The sequence below is a fragment of the Acanthopagrus latus genome, chromosome 13, assembly GCF_904848185.1.
Source record: "Acanthopagrus latus isolate v.2019 chromosome 13, fAcaLat1.1, whole genome shotgun sequence".
In the NCBI taxonomy this organism is placed as follows: Eukaryota; Metazoa; Chordata; class Actinopteri; order Spariformes; family Sparidae; genus Acanthopagrus; species Acanthopagrus latus.
Window position 1 is genome coordinate 24,577,261 of NC_051051.1, and position 19,089 is coordinate 24,596,349.

Below are 19,089 nucleotides of genomic sequence, written 5' to 3' on the forward strand. Positions count from 1 at the left end.
CCACTGACATTAATGTGTGTTTAGCAGAGCAAATAGCGTTACTGACGAGATAATCTACCAACAGAGGTGAAATCTCATCATTCCTCTCGGGGTGGAGCGGGAAGATTTGCCCCTGTAAACTACTTTCTTGTTATTCACTGCATCCAGAGAGCGGCCAGAGAGAATTACAGCGACCATCAGACATCGTGGTCGGACCGATGGTGTGTGTGTCGCGTCTTTAAATTGGGAATATGTGCGCTCCTGGAGTGTGACATCAACGAGTGATGCAGCAGCGTGACTTTTTAACTTTAATGCAAGTCTAAGAACTGCTAGAACGATGCACCACATGAGAGCAGCACAAACCTGCCGTGATGTTCCACAGTAAAATAACAGTTTTGCTGGTGTCGGTGTGAACGGCTGCCCAGTTGAACTGTTGTTGTTGTATCTTCCATTGCTTGAGGAGCAGGAGCTCGACTCTTATCTGTAGTCACGCTTGCCTCGCCTGCAGGACTTGTTGCTACATTCCTTGTTTTTTTTCTTTCTTTCATTAATCCAGCCCGGAGATGTTTCCTCGCATCCACCATTTTGGACTCGTGTCAACCACTGTGAAGCCAAAGTGTGGGGCTGTTGCTGGAGTACACAGCTTTTGAATATTGTGTTTTTTTTTTTTTTTGTTTGTTTTTTTCAGGTAGAACTTTCAGAGCTTCAGCAGTGAGACAATAAATGCTGCACATGTCGACACACTTCAATCTCAAACCCAAATTCTGCATAATATAACTTGACAATATTTGACATAAGATTATTTCATATGCTAATACATTTATTTATTTGGCCTATTTGTCAGACATTTTGCGCCCCCAAATTGCCCACTGAACATTAACCTGATATAGTTTGTATCGGCTCCTTTCTCGATGTTTTGTGGAACTGAGTATTTGGAAAAGGGACGGCACTGTTCAGCAGGTGACTGGATGTTATCTCAGATGTTTCCAACAATGTCTGAACCAGAGAAATCAACAGGTTTTACTCGAGGTAACAGTGTGTTCTTCTGGTCTCTGAGCCACATAGATTTCCAGTCATTGTAACTTACATCTTTTGTTTTGTTTTGACTGAGAGACCACTTGACTATTGACAGACTTTATTTCTATTAATTGACATTTGATTTTTGCTGCTCACCTGTCCGTGGCTCCAGCTCACATCGCCCCGGCCCTTCACACAGCTCTCCAGGCGGATGGGACTCCCTGATGCAAAGTGTTTACTCTCCATGCACATGCCGCTGCCCACGTTACGAACCTGCAGCAGACATACACATGACAGTAAAGTCATAAACAAGGAGAGAAGAGACATTCAGCAGGATCGTCATTAATGTCTGTAACGGTGACTGTACCTCTCCCCACGCTGCAGCAGGAGGCTCCACCGGCGGGTAGTGTTTGGGCAGATCCCAGGCCACCTCGCTCATGAACCACTTGAAGTTCTTGCAGTTGAGGTGGTTCCTCAGCTCCTTCTGGGCCGTCATGTCTCCTGCTGACAGGTGGCGATACTCGGGTCGACGCTGGTAGACGTACTCGGCGTATTCGTCCATCCACACCTCCGCCACGCGCTTCAGATTCTGAAATCAGAGTCAATGACGAGTAAGAAGTCGACATCCAACAACTTCTACAGAACAATAAAGAGACAGAAAGAGAAAGGACGAACAGGGACTAAAGTGATTTATTTCTAAGATGCAGGGTCTGATCCAGGAGCAGAGGAAAGAGGAAAAAGAGTCGAGAAGTGGTAAGAAACAGAAAAATAAGTGACTTAGTGGTTTCTACATTGAGAGGAATCATTTACGCTGTGATCATTTTGTTATGTGGTGTAAATGTCACTGATTTGTCGACTCGAAAAGAAATCTTTCCCGCTGTGCCAGACAGTAAAAAAGCACCCCGACTTCAAAGCTCTCGACTGAACTGGCTTGTTAGCAGATCTTTGTGCTCGTGGACATGAAGTCTTCATTGAAACAACAGACGAAGCCGTCATTCTCTACATCCTGCCATCCTTGATGTTTTGATTGATCTGACATGACAGAGTGATCAAAGCGGCTCGGCAGAAAGGCAGCCAGTCATCACACAGGACCCGGCGTCGTCTCCCAGAAGGCGAGGGATGAAAAAATAGAAGCAACTTGTCTCGAGTCACGACGGCAGATACGACTCTGAACTCAATTATGTGCTAATTCAAAAGGTGGCTTCAGACAAGACTAAATTTCTGTCTCTTTGCTTTTTTTATTTCACGCTGACATCTTTTGAAACACCAAATTTATCTTCATCTTGAAATTAATATATAACAAGATCAAATGAAAAAACATGACCTTTATGAACACAAATGCCTTTTTCAAACCATGAGTGTCCCGAAATTAACCTGAAACAGCTCCTGCACTACTGGGAAATCATTTAGAGCATTTCTGTTCGATGCAGTGGTGCAGCCATGGAAATATTTTGATTATCGATGATGTCATTTTCAAGCTAAACTGACTTTATAGACAAAACAATTATTTACAGGATATTAATCAAAGATGTAGAAAGTTGTTAGTTGCAGCCCTAAAGATCATACAGTTTCAATAAAGTGCTGGAGGAAGCATTTACAGCACTTTATTCCCACTGTAATTAAACTTATAAGTGGTGGAATGGTTCTGTTCTGGGACCTCAATGCCCGTCCACGTGAATACAAGGAAAGCTTCAGGCAGGGAGAGCAGCTGATAGGCTACAGAACAGAGCAAGTATCAATGGCATTGATTAGTCAGACACAGCATGAGCAGGAGGAGCTCGGTGGCCTGCAGAAGCAGCAGCATGGCTTGTTTATGAGCTGAGTTTAAATTCAAGGCCTGTCTGAACTAACGTTAATGTTTTATTGCGGATGAGTTTTTCTCCTTGTGCTCTAAACGCAAGGGACATAGATCATGTGGCGATTTGCAAAATATTTACTATGATTATCTGTTAATAAAGGTTAATGCTGAGCTTTAGATCAATGTGTAAAATGTGCTCAGGAGACAATTTGTTATACAGCAAATATTTCGTATAGTTAATATTGTGATGAAAAAAAGAAATGGCCACCTCCCAAAACTTTTTTCCACATTTTTCACAGATGACGTACAAAATATACAGCTTAGAATAATGCTTTGTCCAAAACGTTTACTGGCAAGCAAGGGGATTTTGCACGTTTTAATTATTGCTGGTTTTAGGTGCAAATTACTGGTTTGCATCTCAAGTGCCCTTTGTTGCCTCTCCTTTCATTTCAAAATGCCTTTGTAAGTCTATATCATGTCTCATGTCACGAGACCACAACAAAAGCATCTGGGATTTAACTGTAAAAACTTAATTACATGTCAAAATGTCTGACATGACTTCATGTAATATACAAAACGTATCAGACATGAGGTCCCATTGGCTCGTCTTCTAATTCTTAGATTTCAGACTGAATAAACAACCAACTGATCGCTATAAACTGTAAGCAACAACAACTGCAGGGCAGACAGCTTCCTCAGCCGCCTCTTTAAGCTCAGACAATTGCAAACATAAAAGATTTACACCCGAGCAATGGGAAATTCATCCATCTGAGGCCTGTGGGGTGTAAAAGAGTAAAAAAACACAGAGCCTGTCAGCCTCTGAGGGACGCATGCATGTGTGAGAATACAGATGGAAGCAGCCTCGCAGCTATGGATGGTGAAATGAATGAGAATACATCCAGCGAGCCTTCCAGGAAAGTAGAAATACAAATCTTCTGCCCTTTAGAGGTACAGATGTAGAGGAAAAAACCCTCCAGCCAGCCAGCCAGCCGCACACACACACACACACACACACACACACACGCACACACACACACACACTTTCTGTAGCATAGCTCATAGCCTGCAGCAAAATTTGCCCCCTCCAGGTGAAACTGAGTTCAGCGGTTCTATCTCCCTCCGTGCTGTGTGATCTCAGGGTATCTGGACCTGTTGGACGGACTCCACTGCTCCTGTTTCTTTCTTTTTTTTTTTTTTTTTTACAATAACTGTGGTATTAATTAAGTGAAAGAAAACAGTTTTTCTCCTCAGGAAAAAAACAAAAAAACACTATGATATTGGTGAGACACACCTGAAAAGAATGGCTTGATTTTAAACAGTGAGAATGAAAATAAAGATCCAGGCTTAATTCTCCCCTCAGGCAAAGATTTTACAAACCATGACTGAGCTTCTGTTGGTGAAGCAACGCAGACCGAACTAAACAAAAGAGTTTTTTAAAAAAGAAGAGAAGTCTGCAGGCTCCCATACAGGTACAGTTTGGGAGTGACACATTCAATAATCAATATTCTTGTTGAAAAAAATTGCAACAAAACCCTGCTGTCACAGATCTTTGCTAGCACGCTCACACTGTAGCACCACCTTACAGGTAAATGACATCACAGTGTTTCCGATCACAAACATTCATATCTCACTCACATTCGATATTTTTTCTGATTATCAGAATCAGTGCTTTTTTCTCCCCAATACAGAGAAAATAAATTAATTTAAAAATGAGCTAAGGTGGCTTACTCTTATTCCCATACAATCGGAAAAGTTACTACACAGTTAAAGATAAATACAACAAAGTAAAACGTCTTCAACATATAGTGGAAATGGAAATACTCAAATGAAGTACAAGTACCTCAAAATCATGCTTAAGTAAAGTACTTGCGTAAATGTACTTGGTTACGTTTCATAACAGAATTTAGAGTCCTGTTTCTGCACAATATTCTCAAACCTGGGCTGAGCAATGTGAAAGAAAAAAAATCACGTTGCAGTTATTCTGACAGATACCAGGACTGAACGTCAACATGTCGAGCAGATGATCAGAATGTAGGTCAGAATATTTCTGCAGCACAACAGTATTTCATTCACCTTCCTGCCATCTTTATCAAAGAAACTGACGCTTTTTGGGATTTGAATATTGCACCATACCACGACTTTGATAATAAATGGATTAACTGTGCAGCTCCGGCCAAAAACAAGGAGAGAGAAGCCACATTTCTTCTTCTGCCACCTCCTCTTTCACTCGCCAACAAAACTTTCCTGCACAGTTCTCCTTCCACAGGCTCCCAAACTCCCTTCAACAAAGCTCTTTGCATTTATGGCATCTCCTCCTCTATCTGTGGCTGCCGGCAGTTACATTATAAAATATTCAAACAGTTCCAGCTGTGTGAGAACAGACTTGGATGAAGCTTCTCCACCTCTCAGACCATCATCTTTGATGGAAGACACAGAAAAAGAAAACCCGTTTTTAATCAAGATACACAGTGTAATTATCTCAGCTGCAGCCTAACTTATTCCCGACGACACAAAACAAGCACAGCAGTCATCCACTCGTCGACTGAAGCAAATCAGAATGTTGTTCTTTTTTAAACACGGGGGACTGACAGGATTCCTCCCAGCCTGATGTACAGTACGTATCTGTGTGTTAAACCTGCTGCTTGTTTGATATCAGCATTCACAAAGCCTCAGTGAGAGGCTAATGGTCAGAACGACGAGGCAAAAACAAAGGCCAAGAGGTTTAATACAGAGCCAGGTGTCAGACTCAGACTGAGTCATGCATAATGAACACTGCTGAGCTACAGGCCAGATGAAGTGTTCTTGAGAGAAGCTCGCACAGAGTGAAGAAACGTGAGCTCATTATCAGAAAACTAGACGGCGATAGTGGAGACACGAGTTTCATACTTGAATTGGAAGTTAAAAGATGTAAAAGGAGCAACAATCAGAGTCATTTTCACTGCAGTGCCCGATGCAAAATGAACTGAAATGTTGATTAAAGTGTCATGTCATGTCATGTCATTATCCGTAACCGCTTATCCCTTTCCATGGGGTCACGGGGTGTTGCTGCTGGAGCCAATCCCAGCCTTGTCTCAGGGCGAGGGCAGGGTGCTCCCTGGACAAGTCGCCAGCTCATCGCAGGGCCCTCACTGATGAGCAATGGGGGGTTCAGTATCTTGCTCAAAGACACTTCGACATGCAGCTCAGCCTTGCCCTGAGCCGGGATTTGAACTAGCGACCTTTCGATCACTAGTCGCGATTAAAGTGTCAGTTCACCCAAATTTACAAAACAAGATTTTCCATTTTCATACCTTCAGTTTATTTATGGCTGCAAGTCATTTTCGTGCACAGGCCCTCAGCTTTGATTGAGAATCTTTTTTTTTGTATTCATTCTCCTTTCATCACTTAAAAAACAACTCCACAGATTGAGCATCGCTTATTTTCAGACTCACAATAGAAAATAATACAAAGAAAACAACAACCTAAAAATCAGCGCAGCAAAACACATTTTTTTTTATTCCAAGCTCATTTCCTTGTCAAAATCTGTTGCCTACATTTTCTACAGTACATTGAGAGTAAACTGAATATCTTGGGGTTGTGGACATTTGAGGACCTCATCTTGTTTTTTATATATATCTTCCAATATTATATGTGTTTACTTTACTTTTTAAATCTAAGAACATTGAGTTCACTCTTGTTTTATTAAATGTGCTTTCTAAAAAAACCTGACTTGACTTGGAAACACGGACATTTGACATTTTTAAAGACCAAACAAGTGATTCGTTGAGAAAATAGCTGTCAAACTGATAGGGAGTGAAAATAATAGTTGCAGCTTTACAGTTCAACTCAGCTGTCAGTTTGATCGGCTCGGTTTCTGTTCTGGTGGCAGCTAATGTGGCCTTGAACCGTTAGCATCGAACAGCCATGAGGAGCGGGCGACAGAAGTCTGCTGAGATCATGTCGTTGACTTTCTGCTCCAGACTGTTTCCAGACTGATTTCAGGAAGTCCGCACAGAAAGAAACAAAACAAAACAAACACATGAGACGTGAATTTGGAAATCAGATCTAAACCACATTTACAGGTGGAAATGCAATTAAAGTTTCTACACTTGTTTCACAGTCGGGCCGCTCTGGCAGCTTATGTCCGATTTTAAAGTGTCTTCTGTGTCACTGGCAGTGTGACACATAATGAAGAAATCCAGAGTGACGGAAGTGCGTCGGAGGACGAGCAGAATCTGCTCTGCTACTAGCAGATCGACGTGGAAGACAACAGAGTAAAACAGATTTCGGCGGGACGCTGACATAAATTGTCTGCTCTGCGACTTGCCAGCATTATTGTTTGGAGAGTCTGATCACTCTGTCTTAAAGATCTGGTTTGAGGAACATATCTGATTAGTCTGCTGCCCCAACAGAAGTTTTCAGCCCCGAGCGACGAGGGTGACATCTCTGCAGGCATTTCATCAGACTTCACACAGCTCCCTCTGAAGTTTTACTCAACTTTCATATGCAGAAAACAAAGGCAGACGAACAAAGCTCTCGTTTAAACACAAAAAGTTCCCTGATGAACAGTTTTTAATACACATCTTGTTAGCCTGGTTTTATTAAGCAAAGCTGAAGTAAAAGTGAAGGTGAATAGGATTTAGTTCGTGGTACTCAAAGCAGACAGTTAATACATCTAGAAAAAACTAGAAAAAAACTTAGCTTTTTTTGAAGGCAGAAATAAGACAAAAAAAATGTGTCCCGCAGTTTAATTAATGATTATTGTACTGAAGCAGCAGCAGAGATCTCAACACCTCTGCAGGTAACCCGAAAACCATCAGCATGGAAAGATTCTACGGAGTGAAAATATGTTTATTTATTAAAGCTCCTTAGGTAAACTGACTCTTTATCATATTTCTGATAGAAGCTTCTGTCCGTCACATCTTTTCGGCATTTGTTTCGTTTCTTTGTGGCGCCGTGTTTAAAATCACTTAACCTTGGCACAGTTGACCATGAAAGATAAAGAAACCAGAAAGGGAAAAATGCAGGTGTAAAAAAAAACATTCTGCAAAGACAGTCCTCGTGTCCACATTAACATGTTATCAAACCACCTGAGACTCACCCGGGCCAGGCTCACCCCTCCAGGAACTTTGTAGGGGACGTACTTCCTGTAGATGTGTCCTACCCTGGAGCAAGGGATGTCCTCCATCCGACCACCACACATCCACACCTGCAGAGAGACACACAGAGTCAGCAGCGATAAAAACTGGGGGAGGGGTGTTGGTGAAATGTGCAGCACTGGTGTTTGTGCAGCTGAACAAGGAGAAGGTCGATGAATCAGAGAGATGAAACCAAAAGAGTAAGAGAGATAAAACTGAGAGGAAAGAAGGTTAGGATGTAAAGAAAAGGTGACGATGGAGTGGGAGGACGTGAGGTTGTCAACTTGGTTATGATGCAGAGGAGAGAGGGATGAAAGACGGGAGAGGGTTCGCCTGGAAAAAAGAGGAAAAGGAAAGAAGTAAAAGTCGAGATTAATATCATGCGAGTTTTGACGAGCTCATAAAACTGGTGGGTGACATGAATCATCTGGTGTGAAGAGCGCAGAAGAGAGAACACAATTCAAAACAACTCCACAAAGTTCAAGTGCTTCTCGATTGCGGAGAGACCAGAGCGAGCCGACGACATCAAAGAGAACAAGACGAGTCAATCATGCTCAGCTAAACGACAAAGACTTCAAATTTGATTTGTTACGCTGCTTTTTGGAAAGCAGAGAGACCTTTCAAGTCTACAGGGAGTGAGTTTTAGAAATATTAAAGATGGATTTTAGGTGATGTTTCGCTTTAAATATAATCAGTCAGAGGTCAGATATTAAAAGTGTGTGAGCTCTTTAAGATTACGAGCTTCCACCCTGTGCACAGCTGAGCCGCTGCTTTTCTTTTTGTATTGCATCAGTCGTGCTCAGGCAGAGATCACACTTGATTTAAAAAGGACCATTTCAGTTCAATAAATTCAAATCAACTCACAGCTAAACATGTTGCAAGTCGTGATGCTGTTTTAAAGCCTCAGAACTTATTTATTAGTCTTGATTGAAGCCACATTCTCTCACAACAAAACAGATGCTGATTTGACGTGAGCGGGTCATTCAAGCGTATTTCGGACGTTTGCCGGTATTTTCAGCTCCACCAAGCGGCAATCTGAAGGGACGACAAATGAAGCCAACAAAGAAGTACCAAAAACTGCAGTTCCTCAAATGTCCACTTGAGGCTGGCTCCAAAAGCAAGTCATGGGCGAGCGCCACGGCCATTGTTGTTAATTCTGATTATCTTTTCAATTAATTGTGATAACTGAGAGACATCAGTGAAGGTTACTGACGAACAGTGACTTATAGTTCCAGTGTGTAGAATTTAGGAGGAGCTCATCGCAACGTTTTGATTAGTGTTTGCTGAAACTAAGAATCGTTGTGTTTTTTGTTTTACCTGGATTTCACCACAGAGGTGGCAGGTCCTTTCCTGTTTCTACAGAAGCCCAGAGTGGACAAAAACAGACACTGGCTCCAGAGAGGAACTACTCATCGTTCACGGTATTTTCAAAAATTACACGGCTAGATGAACAATGAACTTTTTATTTGACAGAGAGCAATGGCTGCCTGAAATGGTAAAAAAAAATAAAAAAATAAAAAACACATGATGTACATTTGATTTGTAGATAAAAGGCGATATGATCATATAAAGCAGAATACCAACTTTTTTCACTTATTCATCATGTTAACTTTCCAAATAACATACAGTGTGATGCAGGAGGCTTTCTAGTAACTCGATCAGAACCATACCGGGTTAATCAATACTTTCCTTGACCTCTCTTGCCACCTCACAGCACACCGTCCTCCACAAACTCACAGGTCATGCATCCTACTCCTACTTCTGTCGTGACTTGAATCTCTCTGTTGTGCCAAAGAAGTTTTCCAGACCAGACACAACTTTTTTCAAGTTCTCTGCACTTGTGCGATGCCTCGACTGATTAGAGTCTGGTGACAGACAGACGGACAGACCGGTCATGGGAGAAGAATACAGCTTCCTCTCTTCTTTCTTTTTGGACTCGATCATTTCCAGTTTGTTGTTATTCTGCATCCTCCAGAGTGGACATCAGCTGGCTGCTATCTCAGTTCAATTACTCCTTGTCAGGTTTGTTGCACTACTCCAGCTTGGACAAACAGAATCAGGGGGGAATAACAGACTGAATCCACCCTCTTCACATCTCGCTGTAGGGAGGGTCTGACCTGCTCCTCCGATCCCTTCAGTTGTCCTCATCCCTGACTGAAACACTTGAGCTTAATAACAGAGGCGCCTCGCTGCAGGAGGGATCAAGAGCTTGAGTTTAGCTCCCGTAAGATTAAAGCGAAAGTCTTATCACTCACCTCGAACACACAACCTCTACAGTCTGCTCATCTCGAACCATGAAGACTGAAACATCGCGATGGCACGAGGAAGGCATTACGATTAAAAATAATGGACAGCGGTTTTCAGAAACCAGAGTGCCAGAGTATGCATTTCTATGAAGAGACAGAAGAAGGTAAAACTAATTTGACAGTTATTTGATTTGGATGCTCAACTTTTAATACACCAAATCCTCTCCAGTGGAAATTCACTCTAAGGAACAACATTTAGTATCACACTGCAGCATATGTCCAATCAAATCAGGGTAGCCGGCAGTGGCCTTTGTGCTTAATTGAGTGAGACGACAAAAGTCCTTACTCATTCAAACCAGAATTCAATTATTGTGACTGGCCCTTCTGTCTGTTCGGAGGCAGCAGAGACGGGTTCTTAACATGCCGGCCGAGTCGCAAACAGTTACGGCTACACTACAGAATAATTCATGCTGAAGCACCAGAAAAAAAAAACAAAAAAAACATGATTTAATACGGTATTCTGATTATAGGGAGAGTCAGCCATGAACTGAGCATGTTTGGCTCTAATGGATGAGGAACGTCTCGGGGCCACGTTAGCCATGTTGAATAAAACATGAGGGGAACCATATGAAGACGCACTTTGCTCCTTTAGAAGCGATTACATGTCAACATATAGATTTTCTTTAAGAGACATCTCAGGTCACTAGACAACATCAGGACCTCCAGAGGGTTTTTTAACACATCATCATGTTGTCGATGGCACACAAATGACACCAAATAGTTTGAAAGCATTCCCGGTTATTACAGCTCGATCACGACCGTTTCACCTCACGTTCAAACACGTTGGAATTTCAAATAATAAAAGTCACAGCACTAACGTAAACAGACGTGACACATGGACGCTCACAGTGTGTTCACAACTTCATGCAATTAATCAAATCATCAGGTAAACAGGAACCATGCTACATTAGCAAATTGTGCTAATACCCTGCCAGTCTGCACTGATGTTAGGGGAGCGGTGCAGAAACCTCACTGATGGAGACATTAGTGAAATTAATAGCGATTCCTTTACGGTTATTATAAAGAAAAGGACCATAATACATTGAAACAACACGTCTCATTACACCTCAGCTTGAAATGTGCCTCTGAAGATCTGGTTTGGAGGAAACTATCCGTATAAGACCCAGTGAAAATGTGTGATTCTACCAAATGTTGACTGTAAAATTACAAAGTTATGTTATAAAGTACAAACGGTTCGTCATAATATTTGACTGTGGTTTTATGGGAACAGTTTGTCATCTCTCGCAGCCGGACATTTTCTATTTTTACCTCTTTTTGTTTGTTTACTGTTTAATATTCAATATTGTCATAACATATTCAGAACATAATGTCCACAGCTCATTCACAGACCGACTCCAAACATGTAACCACTCAAATGTCTTCAGAAGTGACACAGAGGTCAAAGTGACACTGTTGATTTTCTACACTTGACTGGCGTGTTTTATGTGTTACCTTGAAGGAGATCTCGTACTGTTCTCCTCCCCAGATCTCCAGACCCGTGTCATATCCTCCCAGCTCCCAGAACCACTTCCTGTCCACAGCGAACAGCCCTCCTGCCATCACCGGTGACCTGCAGGACACACAACACAGACTATTAGAGACATAAAATGAGAGTCAAGAGTTGTAGTGCAGCTCTCCACCGCCTCACATTGTCTGAGACGAGTCTGGGTTCATTCCCGTTCTACCCCGTGTGTCTGCATGAGTCTGCATGTGTTTAGCATCGCAGGGAGACTGCACACTGCAAAAACCAATTAACCCATCTGAACCATTGTGAATTCTGACTGGTGTGACAAGCTCAGCGGTGCCAAACAACATAATGGTGTTCAGCTCGGTGCAGAAGGGAGCTCCTCCCTGGAGTGGAACTGAATCGGATGTATTGAGCAGCTTCTCATCAGGAGTCTACTGGTAGAAAACAGGAGGAGCGACGGAGAGGAGAGACACACTGTGAATCGAGAGAGCATTTTGTGTTGAACTGGGATGTAATATGAGATAGACGGTGGTGGAAAACCCTCCGGTTTGTCTTCACTCTGCTCTCAACTGCATCAGACAGAAGGCCACATGCAAGAAGGTACTCAAATTATTACAGGCATTACCATTTCTTTCACTGAGACTATGAGTCTGAGGTCTGACTGAGTGAATGCATTTTATTTTCCTTTTCTTAGTAAACTGAACAAGCAAGATTTGTACATTTGTGAAAGACAAGGGAAAACCAGTGAGTGGAGCAAATTCATTTTCACATCTAACTCAGTGACTTCAGGGGTGATTGTTGGAAAGAAGAAAAGATGAACCACGACAGTTTTTTGCAAGTTTTACTTTGCTGAGTGTGTCAGCTGTACTTTTCTGGTTAATAAGGACAATGACAGTAGGAATATTTCTCTTAAAGCAAAAAGAGGATTGTAACTTGTGGAACGAGCCGGCGTTCATATGAAAATGAAAACTGCTTATCACGACACGTTTAAATGATGTAAATGATGTACGTTACTTAAGTAAAATAGGTGTGTTTGTAAATTAAATTCCATAATTAACATTGATGTACCACAAGACCACAATGTTTAGCAGTTTTAATTCCTAAACGTAATCAGACAGCAAATGTGTGACGAAGGTCTGTGAGACCTACTCAGTCGTTGAGGTACGACAAGACGTTTGTATATTGGCTGTTTGTGGTGAATTAAAATGGCTTGTACAATAATCTCATGTTTATTGGCAATTTTGAGCAAATAAAAGTGAGAAATACATGTATTTAAGGTCCAGAGTTTGGAGAGCTAGCAGTGAACTTGCAGACTTATTCTTAGTTTTAGCTGATTATGCCCTCATGAAAACACACTTATGAATATATTATTCCATTTCTGCACTCACATCCTACACACTGAACCCTTAAGACAAACAGTAAGTAAACAACGACTGAGCACGGAAATAATCACACATTTAATCTTGTGAAATCAACAAAAGTTCTTCTTCCTCTGCCTCCCCCTTCTGTGGACAATAAGGTAGACTGTCCGCTGAACCTCCCTCTGATCTCTGTTCTATTTTAAATCTGTAGAAAACTGTCATCCATGCTCGACAAAGCTTGTAAGATTGAGCGGAGACACAGGAGGCACAAACGTTGCCCTCCAACTCTTTAAATATGTTTGTCACACTGACTGACTCCATTTGGCTGACCGGCTGACAGACAGTTTGTCTGAGCAGTTCATCGTCCACGGCTGGTGATCGCTGCATGCTGGAGGAAGGAAAAAAACACAAAGCCGACACACACAAACACACACACTCTGCCTCCCTGGAGTCGCGCCACAATGAAATGCAGTGGACAGACTTTCATCAGGAGACAAGGCATAAACAACGGTGGCTGCAGGGGGACAAAGGAAGGGTGTGTGTGTGTGTGTGTGATTGCAAACTGGTGTATGGTCACTGGAGTGTATGAGAGCAGAGACACTGTGTGGGCACTGATTTGTGGGGTAGAGATTGTGTGCTCTTGTTCGCCGCAGGGAGAAAACACAAACACACACTTCAGGATAGACAACAGTGACAACTCACGACTCAGATGAAGCTGGTGAACACGAGGATCCATTAAACACAACAGGTTCCAGTTTAACTTCCAGGATCACAGCCACGGGCGCCTTCAGCTGCAAATGTGCACCAATACACACTGTTTACTTTCAGTGTGACCTCTAGAAACATCTTATTTCTATTCTTTTATTTTGAGGCTTGATACAATCACTATAGAAACTTTTTTTCTTAACATTGTAAATCAAATTGTTGTCAGGAAAGATCTTGACGACGGTGATTTAAACGTATATTTGGGGATTTAACTCGACAATCAACCGTCTTTCTCCACTTTGAACCAAGTCTGTTTACAATAACTTCCAGGCAGAAAACCCCTGCATCACAAACTAACTTACATTAGAGTTAAAGTAACTTTTGTTCACGATGTTGAGACTAGCTGGAGTTTAACCAAAACTAGCAGTTCATACTGAGATCTGGCTGTTGGTTAGATATTAAAGACGCTGGTGAAGCACCTCAGTACGCACTACACAGAGAGATCAGATCAGCATGTTTAACTATATATCTTTAAACATTACAGTCACAGCTGAAAATGCCAGTTGTCAATCATGAAGTGACCATTATTGACCATCACAGTGATTTGCTCCGTCATTACTCAGTAAATCATTCGAACAATTTTAAAAATTCCAAGCAACATTTCACTCTCTCGTCATGTCCTGAGTTTGGGAGTTTCACTGAGGAATGATAGATTTGTTACGTATTCAGATATCTTCTCGTTGTGTCAACCTGACGGGTGCAGTTCACCTCTCAAGGCCATGAGAGGGTCTTTGTTAATAATTGAATGATGTAGGAAAAAAAAAAATCAATATCAGCCTTTTTCAATCTTATTCAGTCCATGTATTCTGGCAGCTGTAGTACACATACATAAATAAACAGTAGAACTGTGTGTGTGTGTGTGTGTGTATCTGCAGAAGATTTGTTCAAGATTACTGCAGCAAAATCTTCGAGGAAGTCGGTTAATGTCGACTACACTTTCTGTTTTCAAGTAAATCACGTGATGACTTTGAATTGTTATTTAATGGCATTGACGGTTACTGTATCGTTGAAACGGATATGAAGGTTTCTGTTTTAGACGTTGCAGACTTTGTGTGTCATTTTGATGTAAGATAAATATAATGCGATATTGATTTCACTGCAACACAATCCAGGCAAAGCTCTGGTTGACATGCAGCACTTGAACTGTCGAGCATGTCGGACTCTGGGGTTCTGCTGTGGTCGCTGTCAAAGACACTGAGGACATTAGGTTTTTCTTTTTCCTCCACATGTTTTTTTCTTTCACGTGTACTCGGACACATTTCTCAAATTTCTTTACAACAGAGATAGTAACATTTCTCTACAAAAACAGACGAATACACCTGTGAATGCTCAACACATTTAAAATGGTAACATGCTGGCTTAAAGTCATCACTCACACTGCTGCTGCTGCTGCTGCTGTGTTGCTTGGCAACTGCTTTGTTTTGCTGATGTTCAGGAACTTTTTTTTTTTTTTTTTTTTGCGGTGTGACTGTTTTGCTGGAGGGCATTTAATTCAATTTATTCCTTTTGACAAAACAATTCAGTCAAGTGGGAATTTGGAGTTTATTTCCTAAATCGATAGCATTTTAAAGTATTTGTGACATCATTTTCAACATTTTTGGCAGCACAGCTCTAGAGATGCCATTGTTACCACTTTGGTCCTGAATATTAATAGTAACTACTGGATGGACGATAATGACCCAACTTTGTATGGACATTAATGACTCACCCACTGTGAGCTTAGCATTAGTGCTTGATGTTCTGATGGTGGCTTGCCATGAATACATTTATGTTCACCTCAGGGTAAATTGTACCATCATCAGTTATATTCTGTTACTGACCCCACACTTGTTATTCATCCCCCATGAAACTGATTGGAAACTGAACACTCTGGGCAACTGCAACTGTATATCAGACTTCCTCGCAAACAGACCTCAGACAGTTCTGATCGGCTTTCACCCTCCTCTACGTTAGTGTTCAGTACCGGAGCCACGATAATGATGAAGTGTTTCTCCAGCGCATCAAAGATCACATCCCTGCCTGCCTGGACCATCACCAGCATGCTTTCAGATCCAACAGATTCACAGAGGATTCAGTTTAAACAAACACTCGATTTAAACAATAGGTATCAATTAATCTAACAGTTGACAACTAATTAATTGCTTGATCGATAACTGCTAGCATTGTCACTGTGAACATGTTAGCATGCTGACACTGGCCCAAGTTTAACTTCCGGGAGAGGCTGATGTGGCTTTTTTTGCTTTCAGTCGGTGCTAAAATGCCATTAACGATATATTTATTACACACAAACACACACAGAAACTCGGCAATGACAGACTGTCTGCTAGCATCAGGGCCCCATACAGACTCCCTCTGATTACCTGTCCACACACACTGTGAGATACAAACGCAATATCGACCTGAAAGATGTTGGCAAATATGTGCAGGAAAGTCTTTTAAACATTTGTTTTTGTAATGTTCCAAACAGAAGGTGGGCGAGGGAACAGTGCAGCTCTGAGTGGCTGTAATTACCTTCTCAACCTTTTTGATGTTGCATTTTATTTTCTCAAGGAAGGAACTCATTTTGGAAATGCAGTGGCAAATTGGATTTCCACAACCCGACTGTAGACTTCTACTTTCAGCCAGTGAGAAGCTCCACTGAATGAATACTGACCTGCATCGACTGAGGTGACCTCTACAGTTCAGGAAAATTCAATACACTGAATGTAAAATACCAGGCTGCGTATCAAACCTCAAGACTTTTTGACTTTTTGACACTTCCTGTGTGCTTGACCAGATTCTTTGTCTTAATTGTTCTTCAATCAAACATTCAACTGCAACAATTAGATGATCAAAACAAAATGAATCACTGACTACTTTGACAATTAAATGTTTCAGTCACTGTTTAACCAAAAATGTTAAACATTTGCTGGTTTCAGATTTCAAAAGGCGAAACTTTGCTTAATTTATGACAATAACTTAAAGTCTTTTTAGAGTTTTTGGACTGTTGGTTGGACAAAAGAAGCAATCCGCAGACGTCACTTTGTGCTCCGGGAAACTGCAATAAGCATTTTTCACAAATTACATTATAGAATCAGAATCGTTTATTATTGCCAAGTTATTTTTTCACATACACAGACTTTGGTGTGGTCTGTAGGTACAAAAACAACATACAACACTAAACATAATTAAAAGATATTTTAAAAATTAAATAGCAGTATTGCAAAATGTTTGACCTTGTTTCTTTGGCGCTAATAGTGACCATATTTGGACGAGAGAGTCAGCATAAGCATTGAAACACCAAAATCCTTTTAGGCAGGTTTTGCCACTTGTCTGCCATCTTGGCAGAACCCCTGGGTGGTTTATAAGGGCTAACAAGACCAGGCCCCATGTAAACGACTGGGGAGAGAGCCATGACTGCAAGTTTAATGGTCACTAGGACATAAAAACTGCATGTATAGAACCAGCAGTCAAATCTGATGGAAAATCAACACCAACAGCTTCTTTAACAGCTCATCCTACCAGAACACTTGAATAAATGCTAGTTCAACGCCCCTCCGCAGCAGCAGCACCAAATCAGGTGAATCTCAACAGTCTGCTTGCGTCTGTGAATCAACAACTCACGACTGTGGCTGGTGTGTTTTCTGTTTCAGCTGTGACAAAGCAGACGATCTCTGGCGTTACAGACTATTCCAACCAAAATGCTTTAAGGGGTTTGTTTCCTCTCTTATAACATCTCTGGTACCATCTCTGTCCTGGTGACTTGTCAATCCCAAAGTAGCTAGGCCATAAAACATACCCTCTATTTTAATCTCATAACTTACAAAATAAACATCATACTGTATTGAGGAAGACTCAACACTAGTGATTAAAATCATAAACTTGTTAGTAAACCATTTACTGAGATAATAAACCAAGTGAGAGCTAGGGTAATTTTCTCATAAGCTTACATACAGGCGTCTTTTTCAAACCAGTGCCGTTGCCCCTGTTGTTGCTAGTAAGAATGCAGGTTTAAGCCACTTCTGCACCTCTCAGAGGTTTTGTTCATACTTTATTTCTCCAGTCGGACAAAATCCCTGCAGGTCTTCCTGAGTCACTGCAAGATCCAACTCAACAGACCATGAATATTCCAACATACAGTTTTGATTTAATTAGAAATGCTCAAGTTGATATTCTCCATTTCAGTCCATTGACCTTGAGGAAAGAGAGTGTCAGGGCCTGAGCTCATCGCTAAATGAAACACTGGAGCCTGAAGGAGAGATGAGAGGGAGACAAAGGGAAAGAAAAGAGGGGAAGCGAGAGCAGTGATGGCATTGATGAGAGAGACAGTGACAGAGGCATGAGAACGGGGATAAAATCATGCTCCCACACACACACACACACACACACACACACACACACACACACACACACACACACACACACACACACACACACACACACACACACACACACACACACACACACACACACACACACACACACACACACACACACACCTCCAAGATGGATTTTGCCGTCCCGCCGTGCCTCATTCTCCGCTGCGGCAATGTCAATCAGAATGAAAATGAAAATCTTTGCGACTCAAATTGGATTTGCACTGATGAAGGTCATTTCATTGGGCAAGAAGAGCAGACTAATTCACCAAATAAGGATTGATTCTGATTGTTCTGCAGCTCATTTCTTCTTCTTTAGTCTCTTATCTTCCTGCACTACAGCCCTGCCTGATGATACCTGCACTGTATTTCCCCGGACACCCAAATAGACTTTGGCATCCGAACATAGAGAAACATTGTCGAACTAATCCCCTCGAGGCTCACAAATAGAGTTTCTGGCATCACATGCTGAGTCATTTGGCCTTACAAATAGCAAAGTGAGTCCCTGGGTGAGGTGTATTTATGTTGGCTTCCATTACTTAAAGGTTACATATCTGTGCTGCTGCGTGTTGACGAAGGACACTGTGGTCGAAAGCTATCAGTCCTGTTTGCACTAAAGTATTACCTGGGGATCTGATGTTATACAGTAATACACCCCTATATCTCCTATATCTGTGGTTTCCATTTCCAAGGACTTACTATTCTTGAAACTGAAATGAGCAACTAGGCTAAAATGAACCTTATTTTCAAAATGTAGTTATCAAATGACACAAATTATGAAAAAAAAAAAGAACTTATGTTGTCTGACCAACAGTCCAAAAACCCAACATTCATTCATTTGCATTGGCGTAAAACAGAACAAAACAGCACATTTTCATACATATATGAGAGGAAGTGTCAGTAAATCTGTCAACATTTTGTTC

The 19,089-nt window shown here is 41.5% G+C and overlaps 1 protein-coding gene across 1 annotated transcript in view; it reads right to left on the reverse strand.

Annotated features, from left to right (window-relative positions):
* The window catches only part of LOC119031040 (polypeptide N-acetylgalactosaminyltransferase 10-like), an 89,749-nt gene that overhangs the window by 9,257 nt on the left and 61,403 nt on the right, over positions 1 to 19,089 (reverse strand). The window contains exons 7-10 of the mRNA XM_037119156.1: positions 11,670 to 11,787; positions 7,875 to 7,982; positions 1,364 to 1,585; positions 1,153 to 1,269 (exon numbers count right to left, since the gene is read on the reverse strand). Coding sequence (XP_036975051.1) covers positions 1,153 to 1,269; positions 1,364 to 1,585; positions 7,875 to 7,982; positions 11,670 to 11,787 — 565 coding nt within the window. The remainder of the gene's footprint in view (positions 1 to 1,152; positions 1,270 to 1,363; positions 1,586 to 7,874; positions 7,983 to 11,669; positions 11,788 to 19,089) is intronic.